The 23,915-nt window shown below is 40.6% G+C and overlaps 1 protein-coding gene across 1 annotated transcript in view; it reads left to right on the forward strand.

Moving 5' to 3' along the window:
- Nucleotides 1-21,780: 21,780 nt before the first annotated feature.
- Nucleotides 21,781-23,915, forward strand: part of Atp6v0d2 (ATPase H+ transporting V0 subunit d2) — a 46,900-nt gene continuing 44,765 nt past the window's right edge. The window contains exon 1 of the mRNA XM_032890356.1: nt 21,781-22,007. Coding sequence (XP_032746247.1) covers nt 21,878-22,007 — 130 coding nt within the window. The 5' untranslated portion in view covers nt 21,781-21,877. The remainder of the gene's footprint in view (nt 22,008-23,915) is intronic.

Raw genomic sequence — 23,915 nt, forward strand, 5'->3', positions numbered from 1 at the left:
CTACATGCAGAGAAGAATCTTAACATCGGCTGCCATGTTCTCCCAGCTCCTTCCTCACTCGGCCTTTCTCTCCTTTCTAAAACTTTTCTCTTTCTCATCCTTCCTTCTCATCCAATGACAGGCCTTGTTTTACCCTATACCTGCCTTCCTGCATAATGACATCAACCAATACCACAGTTCTTACCTGACAACCCTGCATCCCCATGAGACTATGCCAGTGTCTGCATTCTTATGCTCCTGGTTCTTGCTTGTCTAATCAGGGAGAGATGGGACATCTTCCACATTCTTCAGTCTAGTCACGTCATGGTGTACACACACACAAACACACACACACACACACACACACACACAATCTCATGTTTAGGGTCCTCTATGACATTTCTTCCATAGCCTCCATGGCCAGTATCTTGGCCATCCATCTATCTTCTTGAAGTACACTCACCTTTTGGCTGCTTTCTGTAGCCTTGGTCTCTCTTGTGAATATGATTTTTACAGTACCCATTATAGGGAGCAGCAGAATCCCTGAGTAAGTAAAGTCCTGAGTTAGTGTGTACTATTGACATGAGCAAGGCCATGCCAAGGACTTGAAAACTTTTGATGCTTAGAAATTGGCAAACCTCTTCCTTACATGGGTCAGGTTCAGAAAGGCATGACCTTCCTCTGTCCAAGTGTAAGTGTTTAGAGACAGTTAATCAATGATCCTGTAGTGATAATATAGGGTCTGGCCAACTGACATTGAATGACTAGCCTTAGAATCTTGTCTATAAAATATTTCACCAACTAGGATCTACTTGGTCAACACTCAGATTAAAGGGGACCAAATAAAAAGCCTCTTTAGCAATATAGCAAAAGAAAAGGCAAATTGTCATCCAACATTTGACCTACAAATTACTTTATAGACATCTGTGCAGCATATTCTGTTAGCAAATTTTCACATCACATTCATTGAAGTTGGACAAACTGAAGCAGTAGACTTTAAATGAACTATACCGTTAGCACATATGGTTTGCCGCTCTGTTGTCTCATAGAATTTCTGTGACCCACAGAATGAACTAGAGTAGAAGTGGAAAAGATTGAGAATCATCAACTTTCCTTTTTCTATTAATATTTAGTCTGGACTCAGCCAGCCTTCAACATACCTCCATATTCATAGAGACGAGATGAACAAGAAAGGTTAGCTGGTGAAACCATTTCCTGTGGGGCATTTCCTTAAACATGTTAGGTGTGGCCTTTCCTACAGTCTTGCCTACAAATGGAATTCAGCACATAGAAAAATGAGTAGTGACACAGCACAATGTGCACCACAACCCATTTGATAACTCACAGGCTTGGTCAGTACTTAGTGTACTTGCTGATGACAACTCGCTGAGGCACTTGTGGAAGTGGGCACAAACTGGTTGTATTGTCCCACCCAAGTCTTTTCTCCTAAGCACATACTCTCCCACATATTTAGAAAAAATATGCTTTTGAATTTACCATCAGCCAAGATATATAAACATTGACAAATTTGATTGCCTGTACATTTGTTTCTAAAGCACAATTTCTAACAAGTCTTGTGCTTTTCAACTTCTATGTCCCAGGAAAGTTAAGATGACAGTCTATTGTCTGTGTCCTTGAATCAAGAAAAATCAGACTATGTAAAGAGGTATCACACAATTGAATCAAAGAATATTATTTACCTAGAATTTGAAAAGCAAAATACTAGTGAAGAGGTTATTCTTTCCAGCCCTCTATTTGTTTTGGTAAATGAGTTATTAAAATATTTATTGGAAAAGTACAGGCTATAGAAGAAGAGACATATTAGTTAACTATTTAAACACGGAAGTCTAGACAATGCACAGCTGGGGCTAACACATGACATGCCTTCAGATTTTGGCAGACATCTATTTGACCCTGGATCCAGACACACTTATCTGAGATCAAGACTATTTAAGCGAAGATTAAATCAGACATCTTTAAGAGAACATTAAAGACAAGTAACTAAATCTTTCTGGAAAGAAAATAAAATCTGCACAGCAGGGATTATAGAGAGCTCATTAAAATGTTGACACATGAATGTACATTAAAAATGCACTTTCAGAAAATAAGGTAAAGGTACACTGGAAAAAGTTATCCAGCCACAGCTTATTATTCAAATATGAGCTACAAATTACAGACTTCCTGAGCCATAGAGAACAATCAGTGAGTACCTATGAGTCAGTGTCCTATTACATATTAGAAAAGGGCAGGCAAAGGGAGAAAAGAAATCTCTATTTTGTTTTTACCTTCTCAATTACAAAGCTATTTTGTCTATGCTTAATAAAGTAAAATTAGACTGACAGTTAATATACTTAAATGAGTGCATACTGTATTAGTAAAAACCGAGTATGTGTGTTCAAGTTTTTCAACTACCAGTACCGTAAGATAATAAAAAAGAATTATAGGACCACACATTGAATGAAGTTTCTATTTGGAACCAGCTAAAATATGCAGATATCATCCTCAGTGCCACCAGTTTCCCATCCATTCAGTGTCTTGTGAAGCTTTCCCCACTGTTGTAGTATGAATGCAAGACGTCCCCACCAGGCTCAGTGCTAGAACACTTGATCCCCAGGTGACAATGTGGTGATGAGTTAAATCTGAAGTCTTTAATAGGTGAGGGCTGTTTGGGGCAAGTATGGATGGCACTAGGAGCAAATCTTGAAAAGGCAAGGCCTGCTTCTGATACTTCCTTGAACCCTCCACTTCCTTGAGAGCCAAGAAGGTGCATGAGAAACTGCCACAGCTACAGCCATAGCTAAAGCTGCCCTAGCTGCCATACCATCCCTGCCACAGGGACTGCTTCCCTTGAAACTGTGGGCTGAAATAAATCTTTTCCCCACTAAGTCATGTTTTGTCACAGAATGAGAAAAGCAAGTAATACACCCATCATTCCTCCTCACAAGCTTGATGGTGCCCACCCTTTGCTTCAAAAATTGCCCCCATTTTGTTTTCTTAGCAGTCTCAAGACTGCCCTCAGCCGCCCTGTTAACCTATTTCTAGAGAGACTGGAACTGAAGTGGGTGGGTCTGTACTGCACAGAGTGTCTTGACACATTCAACTCTGAAACCTTGGCATGTCTAGTTCCCTAGGAAAATCAGGACCCTCAAATCATGATCAGAACCAAATCAAGCCATATCCTGAAGAATGGTTTTGAAAGGATGAAATATGCAAAGTTTTATTATTACTGTTTTGTTAGTATGAAATCCTCCCAGTTTAATTCCGTCCCTACTCTTCTGTGGACACATTTATTTAGGGGAATGGAATATGAAGATGATTGAAGGAGGTGGGGATACAGCTCCATGGAAGAAATCAAGTGTTCTAGTCCCTAGATTATCTGCAGCTGGGAAATAGAGCACAAACAAACAAACAAACAAAGAAAAAACTAAAGCAGAACAACAGACCAATGAAAAACTATTCCATAGTTCCCAAACCAGTTGAATTTGTTCAGGACAAATGTGTGCTCTAAAAATCAAACCAAATTCTCAGCTCAAGTGCTTAAGTGGTTGTAAGATAATAAAGCACATAAAAAGAAAGGTAGCATTTTTTTTTGCAAAGAATATTCAACTGACTAAATGAAAATAAATGCAAGTAAAAGAAAAATAATTTTCGCCTTATAAATATTTTGACTTTCTTACTTTTGTCATCGTGTTTTTTCTTTATTTTCTGTTTTTCCAATAGATTAGCTAAACTGTATAAAACAATGATAGCCCAAAGGGGAGGATATGCAGCAAAAATTCAATACCTAGTATGTGTGACATTCTAGTTTCAACACACAAATACAAACATACAACACAATGCATACATACACAATACACATACATTCACAACACACACACACACACACACACACACACACACACACACACACACCTCTAGCAGTACTTGTTAGATTTGGAGAAATAAAGTGAATTTACAAGGATAGTAGTGCGTTCGTGTGTGTGTGTGTGTGTGTGTGTGTGTGTGTGTGTGTGTGTGTTGTGTGTGATTTTTAAGACACATTGCTTTTTAAGTACATAGCCCATCCTAGCCTAAAACTCTTGATTCATCTGCCTGAGTCTACAATTGCTGGGTCTACAATTGTGCACCACTATTCCCACCTGGCTCTTGAAGTTCTTTTCTACTTCTTTTTTAAATGTGTGCACAATGCAACAGATATCATTGTGACATTGTTGTTATCGTTTTGTTGATCTCCTTTACCTTTTTATACCAGTAGGCAATTGATGCTGGTCAGCAGGGTGACTATAGTGGACACAGCAGCTAGAGCAGGGACTTCAAATGCCCAAACCCATTAAGGGAGAAATTCACTAGGGTATATAGCACACTCTTCCTGGAGAATCGGAGTCTCTTGTTAATTTCCTGAAAAACACTTTAATTTTTGCCTTACACTGTGCCCTTTAAGCAAATGTGGCTACATCATCCCTGCACACCTTGAGCCTTCCCAGAATAGAGTCTTGCCATGCTATTCTCAGCCTAGCATTCTGACCTCTTGGATAGCTCCTGGCCTGTCTCCATCTGGCTCTAGCCTCCGTGTTCGTTCCTATGTTCTTTCCCCTTCCTAGGTCTAACAATCAAGTGTGCTCTTGCTCACTCTCCTCCCCCACCTCTCATCCCCTCCCTCTCTTTTGGTGGTGGTGATGTTAGGGATGATATTCACAGCCTCCTGAATGCTAGGGAAATGCTGCCTCATTGCCAGCTCCAGAATTCATTTGGGAAAAAAAAAAAAGACAACCCAAAGCTGTCTTCAAACTCTCTCTGTAGACAAGACGATCTTGAACGTCTAATCTTCCTGCCTCCATTTTCTATGAAGTTCACTTCTTTATGAGGTGCTAGTGATGGTGACTCAGGGTTTTCTATATGCTAGGACAACTTTATCTAGGAGTCACCCTATGGCTTTGCTTACTATAACCCCTGTCTCCTTTTTCACTCAGACCCCAGCATTCACCAGTGAGAGTGCCTGCCATTCCTTCCAGAAAACAGATCAGATGGCCAGATTTTATGTTTTCTTTCTCTTTCTTTTATAAACACAATTTCACAGGGATAAAGATGACAACGAATTGATAAACTAAGGAACTGCTTTAAAGAATGAATAATATTCCTATGCTACTTGACGCTTTCACATTTCCTGCTTCCTTTGCAGAAAAGCCCAAAGAACTCTATTAGCACTAACTAAGGGAAGGATGAAATGGTCTGAGAGCATGGGAGATTATGAGCCCATCACCAGTCTGGTCTACATAACAAGATTCTGCCTCAAAAAGTAATATTATGGTTAAAATATAAAAATAAAATCAGTATCAAAACAATATAGATAGCCTGACATATTCTAGTTGCAAACCTTTAAATTTTAGGATTACAATTAATGTTATAATTTGCTAACATTTGAGAATTTGGGAAAGCTCAAATATCTATTCTTTTGAATGGATGGTTTTACTCAAGTCTTTGAAGTAAAAGCTATCAAAGTAGCAGTTTTTCCTCAAAAATAAAATAAAATAAGAAAAAATAAGAATTTCTGTGGGGATATGGGACAGGAGAGAAGCCCAGAGGACCAAGAGAATAAATGTAAATAAGCAGCCTCAGGGAGTGGGAGATAGGGGAACTTTCTAGAGAGTACTAGAGACCAGGAGGTAAGACATGCTCAGGACTCACTGAGGGTGATTCTAGCAAAAATACCCAACACTGGGGAGAGGGGACTTGAAGGGTCCACCTCTAGTCGATAGGGCCTCAAGTGAAGGGACAGGACGACTAAGCCACAGTCAGAATGCCTGACCTAGAATTGTTCCTGTCTAAAAGAACAGCAGGGACAAAGAAGAGGAAGAGATTGAAGGAAAAGAGTCCAATGTCTGGCCCATCTTGTGATCCATCTCATGGAGGGGTACCAAGGCCTGATTACTGATGCTTTGATGTGCTTACAGACAGGAACCTAGCATGACTATCCTCTGAGAGACTCTACCAGCAGTGGACTGAGACAGAGAGAAATACTTACAACCAACCATTGGACTGAAGTCGGGGACTCATATAGTTGAATTAGGGGAAGGATTGAAGAAGCTGAAAAAGGAGAGCGACCCTATAGGAAAACCAGCAGTCTCAACTAACCCAGACCCCAGGGAGCTACCAGAGACTGAGCACATGTGTAGCAGAGGTCTACCTGGTCTGTCCTCAGTGAGAGAAGATAAGCTTAATCCTTGAGAGCCTTGAAGCCCCAGGGAAGGGGGAGGTCCGGTGGGGTGAAAAGCACCCTCTTAGAGGCAAGTGGGAGGAGGAATGGAATGAGGAACTGTGAGAGGGGGAACTAAGGGAGGAACTGGCTTGAATGTATGTAAATAAAATAATTTAAATTAAAAAAAAAAGAATGTCTACTAGTAATCCCAACACTGAGGCAGGAGGGTCACAAGTTTGAGATCGCCCTGTGATACACAGTTAGACTCTGTCTCAAAATGCAAATATTTTTCCTGGTGCTGACACTCTGGTTTGAATTCCCCTCCCCCTTTAAATTTATGTGCACAGTCATTGCACAATTTAGCATAAAGCCTTACAATTTTGAATGCAAACAGTGCTCTTTCTCATGTCAGACAGTTAGAGATTGTATCCATCATCGCATGTCACAAATATTTCCTTTTATCCTTTTTCCCAACTGACAAAACAAACTTTAAATTGTTGGGTACCTTGTTCAAGCTGATACTGTTCCAAGGCAAAACTTCATTATATCAGATTACAACTACTCCAGCTGTTTGGGGTTTGTGAAGGCTGGAAAGGAGAAGTGAAGCCATACTGACAAGTTGTAGATCCAAGCCATTTCAATATAAGAAGTCAATAATCTCATGGCCACCTCCTAAAGGGGCATTTTTGTGGATGAAAGCTTCTGCCATTAAGAATAAGGTACTTCTATTTTTTCATTATTATTCCATGTTTTAATTATGTGTCTATGGAAGGAGGAAAGGGTGTTTACATGTGAGTGCTGGTGCCTGAGAAGGTCACAGAAGGTGTCAGATATCCTGCAGCTGTAGTGCACGCTGTGACAAGTCATGTAATATGGATCTGGAAACCTAACTTGGGTCTCTGTAGGGTCTCCCTTTTTTTTTTTTCATTAACAAGGAAAATGTGGTTATTTACTTCTCTACTTATTTGAGACAATCTCTCATTATGGAGTTCTGGCCTGCCTGGAAATGGATCCGGCTGCCTCTGAATCCCGAGTGCTACCACACTTGACTAATATGCTATAATTTAAAGACGATTCAGTAGTGTTTATACTTTTTGAGAACCTACCATTTATTGAAGCACCAAAGATTTAAAAGGAGTTCTCCATTTCCTTCAGGTTCAAAGAGTAATCAAAACAGCATTTTAGCTTTTGAAAACCCAACTCAATGACTCATTCACTCCTCCATATGCAACATACATTGAAGATAAATAACAGAAGCCTCAGAAACCATGATTTTTTTTAATGCAATAGACATGCTATTCAATTCAGAAGCTTGTATACCTTTAAATATGTTCTGCCAACAGTTCTCCCCTCTGTGGGCTCCCACGGTGAAAACAGGAAGAGCAGACAACATGGCTGCTTCTCTACTCCCACCATAACCATCCAGAGTAATATCTCCATAATCAAAATGAAGCACACCACTTCTGAAAATACTCAGTGCTTCTGACTTGGCTTAACAAATTTTAAGTTTCTATTAGTTATTACCAAACCAAACATCCAGAAGGTTCTGATGCTATCCCCAACAGTAAAGGATCCTAAAAAAGAATCATTTTTGGTAAAAGAATTTTTTTTCCTACAGCCCACTCAATCACCATGCAAACTCTTGGACCTCGAAGACTTGGCTATCATCACCAAAAGGTAGGCCATGTAACAATTGTTCACTCACCTCAAAATGCCATCTGCAGCCTTGCAGGCTTCTCAGCTTCCTCTCACTCCTGTTTCTATCATACTCTTTTTCATGTTTTGTATGTGAAGGTACTTGTGGCTACCCATATATGCACATGGAGGCCAGAAGTTGGCTTCACAGTGTATGTATTGGGGTTTCTTTCTTTATCATTTCTCATTCTATATTTTTGCAATGAACCAGGAACTCATGGATTTAGCTAGACTTGATGACCAATGAGCTTCAGAGACATGACTGTCTCTGATTCATACCCATCCCCATATGGGGCTATCAGATGGTTGCTAGGCATACAAACTCGGGACCTCGTACTTGTGCAGCAGGCACTTTACCAACCAATACTTGCAAACTGAAAAGTATTTCTTGGTAGTCTTATGATATAGAAGAGTAGGAACAGTTACAAAAACAACAATAAAAATGTGCATTGAGATTAGCATGAGAAAGAGGCCAGTTAGTGGAAGAAGTCTACTCTTCCTTACTCTACATCATCTAACAGAGCCTGTGTAAAACAAAGCCAGAGATATCCCAACAAAGATTGTTGAGCTCTTTCCTTGGCTCCCTAGCCTGTTTCCATACTTCCATACTGAGGAGTTCTCAGTCCTTTCCTAATAACCTGTCTATTTCTATATTTCTGCTACTGGACCAATTTAAAAGGAATGGCTTTTCCATCTCTCCTCCTACCACAGAAATACTTACATATTTATTGTTGAACTTCACACACACACACACACACACACACACACACACACACACACGCACACACATACACGAGGGAAATATTAGAAGAGAAGATGGGAGGAAGAAGAGGTCTGAAGAGGGCATGAAGGTGGGACAAAATGGTGATGGAACATACCTGACCTGAAAGAAGAAGCTGTAACTATTTGGAGGAGGAAGGATACCTGAAGGGTATGCATAGATCACTGTTGGTGGAGCTGAAAGGCTTTAACCTACAAACCTTTACCTTCCAAGATTTTAATTGGAATAAAAAAAAAATCATTGTTTAAAAAAAGTTACATAATTCTTAGTGTAAATTTCTTGCTTGACAACAAGTTCCCAGGACAGGGCTCACTCAAGCCTGGCAATGCTCCATTCTCCTCCATTAAAGCTAATCACTGGCACAGACACAAGATTGTTTCTCTCCCTTCATTGTTTTCCTCCTTTTCTCCAGCACTCATTTTTATCATCCTTCAACCAACCAGACAGAGAGAAGTACAAAAGAATCTTACATCTGCCTGTCACTCCTGAAAAGAAGGATGCCAAGGGCAGGCTTGGTACATTCACTTGGTAATGTGACTGTGAGGTCAGCCCCAGGCACAAAGCAACCACAGCAGGGTGGACCACAGAAGAGCGAGCACACCTATGCTATTATAATGGCAGGCTTCATACTTGGTGGGACCCACAGACCAGACTGCAGCTATAGCATACACACCCCTCAGCCCACCGTCCTACATTTGCAACTTCTAGGCAGCTGTGACAAGCCTGTCCACAGTCAGAAAGCAGAGAGAATGATGGATACTCAGTTCACCTTCCCTTTTATTCAATCCAGAGTGACAAGCCTTGGAATGATGCTCCCCGTACTCATGAGTCCTTCTTCAGATAAACCTTTCTGGAAACTCCCTCATAAACACCCAGAGATACATTCCCATGGTGATTCTAAATCCAGTCAAGTTGACAATGAAGATCTGCCATCATGATATTGGAGGACCTTTCAACCCACTCCTTCAATGTACAGAGGAGCAAATTTTAATTGGTTGAACAATTTGCTGTTTAAACCATACAATTGGGGTTAGATCTTAAACTTTCTTATTTGCTTTATAATTTAATACTTTTTAGGCTTTATTAAAAAATTCTCCAAGGAACTGAGCATGATATAATCTTATTACTATGGACACTGAGGCAGAGAAATTCTGAGGCCAGTCTAGACTACGTAGTGAGTTCAAGGCCAGCCTGTGTAATGTTGCGAAACAATGGCTTAATATACCCCACCTCACAGAAAAGAAAATTTTAGCTAGGGAAATATAACAGAGTCAAATGTCAAATGTCAAGGTGATTATTTATGTTGCATACACAATGCTTAATATCACCATTAAACACAGCTTATTCTTAGAACTTTTGACTTTTATTTGTTCCTCATACTTCAGTGCTCCATGGATAAAAACTTGATGCTTGGCTCTGCCAGTATACAAAAAATACCTTTGTTCTACACTGTGCACGAAACTTTCTGGCTAATTACCTTATCAAAACAGGCAGCAATTTAGTAGCGTTCTGAGTCCCTTCCCCATGATCCAACCCTGCCTCCTATTCCCAGGGTGGTACTGAATAGTCACGAGCAGTGCAAATCTTCTTCCTTTTCAGATCAAGCTTCCTATTATCTTTAATGTGGATGAAAGCACTTCGCCAATACTAATTTATTGCTCTCCCCCTAAGATAGCAAACAAGCTCCTTGACTCATGGAATTAATCATCAATATCAAAGGAACCAGCACTCTGAGAAACACGCCGTTTCGCTCAGATAATAGGAACTTTATTCAACACTGTTAAGTGGAGCTTCGTGTACCAAACAACTGAAGACAGGTTTAGTAATTTGACAGTGGAGTAGATAGTAGGTTTCCAGACAAGATTTAAAGTGGGAGAAGTAAACAGTCTCACACTGATAAACAAGCCTAAGCTCTTTCTCATAACAAATTTCTGTGAATATAGCCATGATTCTGCCTCCCTGCCAGATGGATGTTGACTACCAAGGACCAGGACCTTGGATGTTACCCAACCTATGCACGAAGCCACTGCAAACATTTAATAAGAAAACCACTTTCGGAATGCATACTTCTCCTGAGCCACTGTGTGTATTTCGAAGACATTAAGTGGGAATGAAATCCAGCAAGGGAGAACTCATTACAACATCTTTCCTGTTCCTTCATCGTTCCTCTATTCCCGTCTCCCAAGAAGCAGCCTCAAAGCCAGTTTCTTAAATGGCACAATTTCAGATCATGCCTGAGTTTGCATACCATTGGAAATGTTACCACTTCACCTGCTCTAAGAAGGGACTTCCGCAACATGATTTTTAAATTAAGAGAAGCAAGCATTATAATACCCCTTCCTGTTTGACAGAAGGAAATAAAATGAGTTCCCTAGAATAAAACTGAATAAGTAAGATTTAAATTCCATCTTCTGGCTGGCGATGTATTAGTATGTGGAAAGCTCTGAAACTGATCTCTAGTAACACACACACACACACACACACACACACACACACACAGAGAGAGAGAGAGAGAGAGAGAGAGAGAGAGAGAGAGACTCTATCATCCCTATTATACAAGCATTATAAATGGAATCACAACAGAAAAGATGGGTGTGTTCTAAGAGGCAATTTAGCCACAAACTTGGCAAGTCGCCTAAGCTTTGAGGACTCCACTCTACATAGGTTAAAAAACCAGCTTAAGTTAGTTTCTGAAGCATTTAATCTGTTGAAATCCATTTACAATACGAAGGGTTGGCATTAACAGGGTAGATGTCCTCAGAGTGGAATCCCTCCCTGCTTACAGAGGGGCCATCTTGCTAACTCCCTCTTTAGAGACTCTGTCTGATGATTCAATTCCAGTCCTATCTATCACCATCACTCTTCTCTAAGCTTGGCTGCTACTGGACTTACTGTCCCTTGGTCATCATTGTACCTAAAATACTCCAGGAAGCAAGAAGATGGCTCTGTGTAGACTCCGGGTAGAGGACTGTGATGGCTGGGAACACACAGTGCTAGGACTAGAATGGTTTGAGGAGCTAACTAGGCTGCCTTTCAATGTATCCCATCAAAAACCAAGGAAGGGAGTGGAATTTCACTTCATCCGCCAACATGCCCAGCATGGTACATGCTGGTGGATTCTTGTGCTTATTGACCTACTATTATCCTACATAGGGCCAGCTCAGTCTGACGTCTGTTCAGGGAAGGCAATGACAAGCATTACACTTATAACTGAGGACTTAGGACATGTGCTGTGCAGGATAACTTACATAACTTCAGTTATGGCTATGCCAATTAGATGCTGTTGTTGTTACCTTATAGAAACAGAACTACGGGAAGAAGAAGGGCTAAGGAACATTGCAAATGGCACAAGATAGAAGAGATAGAAATGAATATAGGCTGAATGCCCAAACCAAGGCCCTAAAGTCTGTTTAAGTAACTAGATTTTAACAACTTACAGGTTTACTGCTGTGAACAGACACCATGACCAAGGGAAGTCTTATAAGGACAACATTTAATTGGGGCTGGCTTAGAGATTCAGAGGTTCAGTTCACTATCATCAAGGTAGGCATGGTTCAGGCAGGGCTGAGGATTCTATATCTTCATCTGAAAACTGATAGCAAAATACTGATTTCCAGGCAACTAGGAAGAGGGTCTTAAAGCCCACCTCCATAGTAGGACACACCAACATGGCCACACCTACTCCATCAGAGCCATACCTTCAAATGGTGCCACTCCCTGGGCCAGACATACACAAACTGTAACAACAACCTAGAATCCAGTGGAGGAAATTTCCCAAGGAAATCTGACTGGGCCCAGACCTATAGCTCTGTTTACAGATATGGAGCTTGTAGGAGTTGGAAGCCTTTAGTTGTATTAATGTATTAATCTCAAAATGGGGTTCCTACCCTGCCTTTGATCATTCATCTCCCAGGTAAACGACACAAAACTTTTATATTTATAATCCACACTGGAGCTGAACAGAAATCTACCCTCTATGCTATTATATCTATTTCTCTATCAATAACCCTGAGTTATAACTTGCCATGTTCCATCTGGGCTGCTCTTAACTTCAACTGGCCAGTCTTCATGGCCATGTTTTCATGACTCACTTACCCCATGTTCTCCTCCTCTCTCCACTTACTGCTCTCATGCTCTCTGCTCAGACCCCAAGCCTGGCAACCCAAACCCTGCCTATCTCTCTTCTACCTAACTATAGCCTGCAGACATTTCTATCCACCAATCAAAGATAACTTGAGGGGTAAGGTTAGATAGCATCACTTGTGTATTCAAAGATTCTCCCACCCCTGGAAGCAACCAGGCTTTAGGATAGTATTGAGCATTACAACAAATAGCAAAAGACCAAACCTCAACAGGATTTCTCCTTTCAACTCCAAGGACAAGGATTCCCTCCTCCCTTGTTCTTCTTTTATCAATGCACTGCCTGCTTAAAGATATCAATGATGACTGTTCTGGACATATTAAAAAAGCATCAAAGAAGTCTGTATTCATATTATCCCAGCACCATTAAGATTATTCCAATAAGAGAAAAAGAACAATTCAACTCCATCCAGACAAAAGGCAAGAGTCAGTTTGGATGCTGGAATGAGCCAATGCCAAAACCCTGGAGGTCACATGGGGAAGGATGTCCTCCCAGTTATGCCATCCACGCTTACTTATCAATCTTCCAAAAGCTTGATTCCTCCCCTCCTGCAGATACTGGAAGTAGGACAGAATCTTTCTGGATGATTTAGAAGATTTGAATTCAGTAAGAGAAAAGACAAGACAGAGAACTTAGGCACATCTAAGGTCTACAATCTCAAAGATACTGCTTGGTATTTAGGCACATTGAAAGGGACATTGAAACTGCCTTTGTCATTGGTTTATCTTTCTTAAGTCCCAGTTCTCTGCATAGCACTTTACCTGCCAAGGACCTGGAAGTCCTACTTGGTTTCATAATCAAACCTGAGCCCTACAGGACTCTTGGGCCAACAGTGCCAATTTAGGCTCTATTGCCCTTCTAGTGTCTTGGCTTTGACCTTCCTGCTTGACTGCAAGCCTTTCTCCTCCAACCATTCGTCATGGTGTTTATCTCCTCAGCATAAACAAGAATATGTGCTTTAATATACTGAGATACTTCAGCTGAAGTGGCAGGATCATGAGTTTGAGGAGACCCTAACTTAAAATTGGCTATTTGAACTTTGTTGGTGAATTGTGCTAGACATTTGGGCAGGGGATGCTGATTTTCCTTTCCCTACCTCATGACAATTGTTTGTTCTATGATAATTTTTCCTTCCAAACTTGCTCTTTTTTTCTTCAATAGTTCTTATTTAATTTTTTAAGTTCATTTTAAAACAAGGTCTCATTATTGAGCCCAGCCTGGCCTGAATCTCTCTCTCTGTAGATCTCATTGACCTTGAACTTTCAGTTACTCTCCTACCTCAGCCTCCTAAGTACTGGAATTACAAAACGAACCATCATACTTAGCTAACTTGTTTTTGGGACATGGTCTTGGGAACCACTGACTGGCTGGCCTAGGAGCTAAGGATGGCCCTGAACTTCTGATTTTCCTGCCTTTCCTTCCTGAACATTGGACTTGCAAGGAATGTGAAACCACACCTGGTCTATGCAGTTCTGGCGGATCAAATCCAGGGCTTCCTGAAACCCAGGCCAACATCCTACCAACTATGCTCCAACTCCAGGCCTTAGTTTGCTCTTTAAAAATATATTCCATTTTTGCCTGACATGCCCAGACTCACTCATTGTCATATTTCTCTCTCAGGAGATGAAATAGACTATGGAATCAAAACTAATATTATTTAGTTTTATCTTTCAACTTGGTTTACATTTACTACTAAATACAGGTATCCTAACTTTATGTAACAATCATCCCATCTTTTCCTCCATGGTTTCTGCCTTTTGTGAACTCCAAATGGCTTTCTGATGCTCAGATGCACTGTGTGATGTGAGACTTCTTTTGACAAAACCTTTTCTCATTTTGTGCTCCCTCACAGGTATGAGATTCACAAATTTCATCACAAGGCTCAAAAGTCATTACAGTGGCTCTCAGTGCTTTTGAGAATGTACAATAGGAAAGCAATGACCTCACTGTCTCCTATAAAGTTCACTCACCCTAATCTTTATAATCTGTCCCTATTACTTCGCATCTTACCAGTCAACCTGTTGGTTACCTGTATGAAGTCCCACACGGACACTATTTACTATTGTTCAAAATGATGAAATACAGCCTGCATCCACAAGAGCAAACCCATTTCAGAAAACAATAAACACAGTTCTAAGTCAAATGGAGTAACACTCCTTCTTTAAAAATTCATAAAATAAACTTTATGAATCACTTTTAGGTAATGGAATGAGTCAGAAACTTGGGATAATAACAACTCTGTTTTGATCACATTTCTGCCACATATCAATCTGTAATCCTATTTAATGTTTTTCTTGTTCCTTCAAATGAGGGCTTCTCTTTTTAAGATAATAAGGTCAGCTTTTATTATGCTATCATGAATTCATCATTTCCTACATGTTCAAAACAACTAGTTTATATGGTCGTAGAATACTCATAAACCAGAGAATTTTTCCCAAGGGGAAAAAGTCATTTTAAATATCTTAAAGCCACTTTAAAGTGATTTTTAAGAGAATTTGACTTACCAGATCTTAAATAAAAAAGCCATACCGTGAAGAAGAGAGCCAACAGACCCCAAGTTCCCTGGGAAATTGTCTTATTTTGCAAAAAAAACAGATTTTTTTTTTATGCTTGAAGTGTCTGAAAACATAATGACCAACTTCAAAGGAACCACATCCTTTCCCACTCCTGTAGTCAGCGTGATATCATATCACATGATTCCCAAGGTGTCATGCTAACACTGTAGGATTGTTAGGATAAAACCCTCTGCCTAGAAATCTTTCCCTTGTAACACTTTTTCTAGCCGTATAGTATAAAATAATGACCCTTCTACTCACTATAAATCATGTTAGTTCCTATTTCCTTATAAATAATACACTTATCATGATAATATCATTTAATTTTCCCACCCATAAGTTTTTTACGGGTTCACCATACCACTTAATCCTGTACCAAGACAGGTCCTGGGACCATGGCCAACAAGGCAGCAGATGAGAAAAGAAAACATTTTTTAGGTTATTAAACTTTAAAGCACAAGTGAATTAAAAACATAATTTAAGATAAAGATTAATTGAACATTTATGAAATAGCATGATAGGAAGGTTGAAAGGAAACCATGAGAAGAAGAGCTCTAAGCAAAATGGAACCAGTGACGCAGTAGTGGAACATGGGAGCCTCAAGAACAGAAGGGGCGACTGGAAGCAGGAAACTGACCAGTGAGGCAGGGGGAAGAGGGATGAGAGAGGGTTACTGGGAAATGAACAAAATGAAATATAATGATGCGTATATATGGAAATGGTATATTGAAATCTATTTCTTTGCATACCAACCTAAACTTCAAAATAATAAACTTAAATAAGATATCATATATTATTATACTTTATAATTATATATATTATATACTATACTTTAAAAATAAGTGTTACATACAAGAATTCTTAAATCATTTTCCAAAGAATAGTACTCTCTCTGATTCTCAAGGTGTTAATTGCCCACAGAAAGGGATTGTGTCCAGTCTAATGTTTGGGAATGAATTGGGTTAAAGTTGGGCAGTTTTAATTAAAGAGTAATTCCTGAGAGCTCATTGACTGTCCATCTCTTTGAGTTCCTCAAAGCGAATGTATCTATCACTGTAACAGAGCCATGGGAGACAGATATGAAATAACAGATGAAGGGCTAAAAAGCCATGTGCTGTCAAGAACAAGGATGACGGGCTCTTATCTGGGAAGATAGTTGTGGTTTAGTGGAAACAGTGAGAAACTGGAAGAGTCTAATGTGTGTGGAGTCTCTTAAGAGAGACTTTTAGTAATAGTCACTTGTTAACATTTTTAGCTGACCCCTCTTAAGGTGAACCAACTGAAAAGACACACTTGCTCCAATGTTCTGATGACCTCTTGTGGTTCAAAAGCAAAACTGCCCCTTGGGAAATCACTTCTGACACCCTGGGCAGGAAGAAATATTTTGGTTACTTCAGTGACAACATTCCATGTCCCCTAACTTATCCTTAGGAATCTCTGGGGTGCTTGTTACTAAGCCCTTACCCCATATATTTCTGTAGAGGTTTAGTTTTTCACAGAAACGGTATTCATTACCCTAATAGGCACGGTCCCCAGTTGAGGGATGAGGCCACTCACACACCTCAAAAATATTAATTCAGAATTCCTCCTGTCAAAAGGAACTGCAGGGACAGAGTGGCACAGAGACTGAAGAAAAGGCCATCCAGAGACTGCCCCCCCCCCCAGGGATCCATCCCATCTGCAAATACCAAACCCAGACACTTCTGCTGATGCCAAGAAGCACTTGCTGACAGGAGTCTGGTATAGCTGTCCTCTGAAGCTCTGCCAGAGCCTGACCAATACAGATGTGGATGCATGCAGACAAACATCAGACTGAGCATTAGGACTGAGAAGTTAGGGCAAGGACTGAAGGAGCTGATAGGAACCCCATAGGAAGAACAACATCAACCAAACAGAACCTCTGAAAGCTCCCAGAAACTAAACCACCAACCAAAGAGTACACAGGAGGGACCCATGGTTCCAGCCAGATATGTAGCAGAGGATAGCCTTGTATATTGCATCACTGGGAGAGGAGCCCCTTAGCCCTTTGGAGGCTAGATGTCCCATCATAGGGGAATGCTAGGGCACTGAGATGGGAGTGGATGGAAGGGTGGGGGAGCAGCCTCAAAGAGGCAGGAGATGGGGAGGAGATGGGGGTTAGTGGAGGGGAAACTGGGAAGGGGGTAGCATTTGAAATGTAAATAAATAAAATAACCAATGTAATTCAAAATATGAGAGAGAGAGAGAGAGAGAGAGAGAGAGAGAGAGAGAGAGAGAAGAGAAGCTAAGAGTGGTAGCACAGACTGAAGTCCCAACTCACAGAATGCAGAAGCAGCAAATGCATCTGTTTGAAGCCAACCTGTATTATATAGCAGGATTCCATCTCAGAATAAATAAAAGTAAAACAACTATACAAAAAGGTGAATATCTTTCTCAGGTAACTCATTTGTTTCTCTGCTACTCCTACTTCAAGAATCTAGACTCAGAATTAGATTAAACAAAAATGTCCTTAGGTATTGGAAGTAAACAGATAGTTGAGGATTTTGAGTGTTTTACTTTTGTTTTATAGTTGGGCCTACATGAATATTCTATTAACACAGGGGGTTTGTTTCTCTCCCTTTCTCAGCAGATTGAGATATCTCCTAATAAGTCATACATACAGTGGTCTCTTTGAAGAGTACAGAGCAATCAGGAGGGAAGGCATGAACTAAATCAGGTCCAATTTTAATTGGTGTATAAACAAAAGAATAATGTTTGTTCCAGTACAAAAGGTGAACCTTAGGTTAGGCATTTCTGTAGTCACCAACAGGGCAGGTTTAACAACTAACCTCATGAAAGCCTTTAATCTTCTCTTCAGAATAAATCATTAAAACACTCAGAACTTCAGCTCACTTAGGGGGCTGGGACAATCAAAATACTTTGCATAGATGTAAAAAATTCTCTTGGAATGAAAAGAAATTAAGCAATATAAAATTCTTTTAACTCTTAAAATTGTCTATTTTGGATTAACTGGTCTTGCTTTCAACCTCAGAAAGACGAGTGTATTTCTGAGGTAGCCATGTGAAAGCCAGTGATCTGGTGACAGATGAAAAGGTCCAGTGAACCAGGAGTGTGCTCCACCTTGTGGTATGACAACTATTTGAAACCCAAGTCCAGAGAGTAAGTTTACTTTGCTTGGTCTTTTGGTATTGAAGACAAGCACAAGTTTCCTGGATTTGCTTACTGGACTCCACTTTAATCAAGTTGAGGTCCTTGAAGAAGAAAATATACGAAAAGTAAAGTCTGTGTGGCTGTTGAAGTCAGTGCTTCAGTGGAACATTTTCCTTAGACTGATAGGGGATGTTTGTTCTGGGTTTGTTAGGTTCGGTTTTAAATAGAGAGGTAATTCAGGGAAAGTAGCTACATATTCATCCCTAAAAGAACTGAGCACATCAGCTCATAAGTCTGCCACCAAGAAACTGAACTCAGCTTCAGGAAAGGAGTGCCCATGCACACACTGCCCAGCCCAGCACAGCACAGCCCAGCACAGCCCAGCACAGCCCAGCCCAGCACAGCCCAGCACAGCACAGCCCAGCACAGCACAGCACAGCACAGCACAGCACAGTGCAGGGGCCTTTTCTCAGACTGTTCATGGTTCATCTATGTTGTTGACAATGGCAGGATTTCCTTAGTTTTGTAATGATAACAACAGACACACACATCACTTTCTTTCTGCACTCATTTGGTGATGGGTGCCTCAGGTGTTTGCAAGTCTTGGCTATTCTCAATAGTACCACAATAAAGCTGGCAGCAAAAATAGGCTTTTGAAATACTAATGTCAAGTCCTTTACTACACAAATACAGTCTTGGAACTGAGAACACAAATACTGTTTGAGCTCACTTACGTGTGGCCTCTGAAAAGCTGAAGTTTTAAACAAGGGGTAGGACAGCCAGGGATGGCTGATTGGGAGGGCTGTGGAGATGGTAGTCATGGGGGACACATTTTTTTTCATGTATAATGTGATTAATGTGACGGTTATAGTTAGCAATAGTGTATACGTGAAATAAAAGTGGAACAATAACAGCATGTGGCTAAACTTTGTTCTACAGAATGGGAACATTTTGTTTTGTCTTGTGTGCTGATTCACATAAAAGCTTTGAAATACTGTGAGTGGAGAGGAGGCTCAGAAGTTGAGAGCATTTCCTGCTCTCACAGAAGGCTAGGTTTACGTTCCCTGCATCCACATCAGGTGGCCTGCAACTGCCTGTAATTCTAGTCCTAGGGAATCTGATGTCTCTCCTGTCCTACTCAGGTACCTGCACTACTCAGTAGACACCATACATATATATGTATTCACATGAATATGTGTCTTAGTTAGGGTTTTACTGCTGTGAATAGACACCGTGACCAAGGCAACTCTTACAAAGGATAACATTTAGTTGGGGCTGGCTTACAGGTTCAGAGGCTCAGTCCCTTATTGTCAAGGCAAGAACATGGCAGCTTCCACCCAGGCATGGTGCAGGAGGAACTAACAGTTCAATATCTTCATTCGAAGGCTGCTAGTGGAAGACCGACTTCTAGGCAGCTAGAATGAGGGTCTTAAGCCCATGCCCACAGTGACACACTCCAACAAGGCCACAGTTACACACCTACTCCAACAAGGCCACACCTCCTAACAGTGCCACTCCCTGAGCTAAGCATATACAAACCATCACAATATACATATATAAATCCCTCTTTCTAAATTTCTAAATATTAAAAGGAAAGGTCCATTTTGCCTGTTTTCATGGGATACATACTCCTATCATGGTAGGCCAAGAAGAATTGCATAGGAGCACACTGATGGGTGGAATGTTTCCCTCTTGGGTAATGGGGTAGTTCATTGCTATAGTTTGCTAAGAGTGTTCTAGGGCTTGATTCAGTAACACGCACAGAAAGGAAGAATGAAAGGAGAAAAATTACCATTCAAATCAAATAGATCCAACATCAAGGAAAGAAATAATAGAGAAACATAAGAAAATGATAAAACATTGTTGTCACACATTATGTGTAAATTTCCATCCATTTTTAACTATGTAAAATGACAACGTACATCCAAATTAGACCTGTGAAAATGATAAAGAAGCTCATACGAATGATTCATGAGAAAGCAGGATCAGGATGTTTGCAGACGGTGGGATTGTAGGAGAGCTGTGGCAATATAATCAGAGCCTTGATCTCCTGTCAATCATGGACATTCAGACGTGGACCGTGAGCAGAGCTAAGAATTTGATTCTCTGTGGTAAAAAAAAAAAAATACAGCAGAATTTGCATGGATTAGAACTTTTCTACTTGCCAGTATTTCCGAGGGAGCCCAGAGAAGTTCTGACACCTTAACTCTATGTGAACCCTTGACAGAATACATAGGAAACCCTGTCCCAGAAAATCATGGGGAAGACATTTGCGAGTTTGTGAGCTGAGTCTATGGGAAGAAGAAGTAACCCTTTTAGAGTATCCATCTCAGCAGTTAAGTACCCGCTGCGTTAACATCTCCTGCGTGGCCAGCTGTGCTTTCTGAGCTGCCTCAAGGCTTTGGAAATCTAACTTGTTATCTGTGACTTGGGGAGTCACAGCATCTGTCTCAAAGTAACCATGGGAAGCAGGGGGCAGGGACAAAGAGCACATAATCAGCTCCCGAAATGTGCAAAGGTAGTAGTTTATTAGAATGTAATTGTAAGGCTCTGAATATAGACTGGTTAAGAAATAACTGGCAGCCCTTAGCAATGTCAAGACATTGCTAATTTGTTGAACAAATACACTATATTACAGAATTATCTCTTCTGTCTATAAGTTGTTGTTGTTGTTCTTGTTTTCTTTTTAAATGCTTTTTGCTTATTTTTATTTTTTGAGACAAGAGTTTCATTCTGTAACCCACGCTCTCCTCACATTCATGGCAAATCTCCACGTATAGTCTCTCAAGTGCTGTGTACTAAAGGCATGAACCATCAGCATTTTTTCAGTGTTTTAAGAAAGGAAACTTTTGGGTGAGGCGTTGTGGCTCATGCCTTTAATCTCACCATTCAGAAGCTGAGGCAGGTGAATCTCTAAGAGTTCAAGGCCAGCTTGGTCTATAAAGTGAGTTTCCAGACAGCCAGGGCTGCTACACAGAGAAACCCTGCCTCGAAAAATAAGAAACTTTTGCTCATATTAACAGTCCCCCCTAAATGAAGTAAATATAACTTAGAATTGTTGTTCAGAATTGGGAAAGGTATATTTACAACAGCATCCTGGTGTCACTGGCAAAACTGGGCACGACCTTGGACTGTGCCAGGGAAGAAATGCCAGGACCCCTCCTCTCACCTCTCCTCCCGACAGCGAATTCTCTCCGGGTGCCTCTTAGACCGTTTGGCTGACTCACTGTTGCTGTAAAAACAAAGTCGTATGAGGCACTGTGTTGACTGCCTCTGAAACCGGAGCAAACTAGTCAGTAGCACCCTGACTATCAGCTGAGTGACCGCAACACCCACACTTCCCCAGACCAAGGCCAGTTCAGCGGCTCTCCAGGACTCAGAGCTGCTTCAGCCTGAGCAGGATGCTTGAGACGGCAGAGCTGTACTTCAATGTGGACCATGGCTACCTGGAGGGCCTGGTGCGAGGGTGCAAAGCCAGCCTCCTAACTCAACAGGACTATGTCAACTTAGTGCAGTGTGAGACCTTGGAAGGTAAGCCACTCGCCTCATCCCATTCCAACAAACAAGCATGATGTTGCTCTCTGGGAGGAGGGGAAAGGGATTGTGATCTCCTTGGCAGAAGTCCCAAAGAGGTTTCTGGTCCTGGTGTTCAGATCCCCAGAGGCATTGGCTGTGAAAAGAAAAAGATCTCTGTTCCCCGTATTCTCTAGATGCAATTTAATATTTCTTTCCATTATAGAGCAGTAGGGATAAACCATGTGGTAGGTATAATCATCACCTGAGATACTTGACACCCAGAAACCCACAGCGTCCCCTGAAGTTGTCGCAGAAATGTATATTAAAGTTTCTATGGTTTGCAATCAGAGTAGATGGTACATTCATCTTTTAACTTGATTTCTAACGTCTCAATAAAGAGCAGTTTTTAAGATATTGTGATAATTATACTTTAAAGTACTGTGTTCCCTTTGTCGTCCTATCTATTTTTATCCACGTAATTGCAAACACTATTGGTAAGAACCTTCGCCAACCAGCTTAGAGTCTATGTAGAAAAAAGAAACAGGTAATACGTTTGGCTTGGGAGATTTTTTTTTATCTAGCTCCAGTTTTCCAGTATTGATTTGAGAGTTTGCTTGAGATTTGCCTTTAGAGCTGAAGGGCAAGAACAAAAGAAAAGAAAGGCCAGGAGTGTAGTGGATCTACCATGGGTTAAAATCCTGACTTTGACCTCTGCTACATCTGAGTTGGTGACCTGGTTTTGCCAAGACCCTGAGCCTCCCTCGGAAGCCCTCTCATGCATACCATACACACCGGGTAATAATTCCTATTCAGTTACCAAGGGAAAAATAGCTAAGCACTCCATAAACAATAATTTCCCTCAGTTCACATTTTTTTCTCAAACCTTAACAAAGAATGTACATCGGTAACCATTTTTATTAATAAAACTGCTTTGCTTATTCATTTTCAGAGACGTCTAGATTATTCTAGAAGACGTAAGCAAGCACTAAGGAAAAAACTTTTAGAAAAGGAATTAATTAGTAGGTGTTGTGGGGCTGAACAAACCATATTTAAAAAAACAAAAATCTGATGGTGACTTTGCTGGCTTTCTTGTAAGGCTGAGGGGAGCTGAGATCACTCTTGCATAGTTGGGACTGGTTACAGCCAGAGTCAATTGCCCAAGGTCAGATCAGCCTTGCTCTGCCCACGATTTTCTTTTTTTTCTTTTTTGGTATAAATAGATCTTTCAGATGATAGTTCTATTGACTCCAAACAATGTTATATAATTCCAAGTACAGCATATTCAGTTGGGAGTTTGGTGACTAGAAAATGTTAATTACTTATAAAAATGCATGTATAACTTAAAGTAGGGGAAAAACAGGAACCTTAACACAGGGCAGAATATTTACTCAGAGAAAAGTCAGCCATTTGAATAAATTTTATAGAGTTTTGAATCAAGCCTCTAAAAGCAATAAAAAATGCTAATTTACATCCAACCATCAGTTAAGGTGGCTTTTGACTCCAAACACATACTGCTCGCAGAAGAATTCAGAGAGAAATCAAAGAAGTTGTGTCAAAGTCAGAGAGATGATTCTAGGACATGAAAAGTAAAGAGGACACAAATCAAGATTTAAAAGTGACCACCAGGGCCAGCAAGATGGCTGAGTGGATCAGAGTAAGTTCTGCTCTTACAGGGGGACCTGAATTCAGTTCACAGCATGCTCACTGGACAGACAGCTCACCGTCATCTAATCCTGCCAGCTCCAGGGGGATCTGGTGCCTAATGCCTCCCAAAGCACCTGCCTTACATACATATACACAGAGTTTAAAATGAAATGAATCTGTTTGGTTTTTGTAAGTTACAAGACTTTTTGCCATAGGGAGTTTTAACTAAAAGATTCCATTGAAAATGAAAGAGAAGAGAAGAAGGAAACATATATAGCA

This window comes from Rattus rattus, chromosome 1 (genome assembly GCF_011064425.1).
Source record: "Rattus rattus isolate New Zealand chromosome 1, Rrattus_CSIRO_v1, whole genome shotgun sequence".
Taxonomy (NCBI): domain Eukaryota; kingdom Metazoa; phylum Chordata; class Mammalia; order Rodentia; family Muridae; genus Rattus; species Rattus rattus.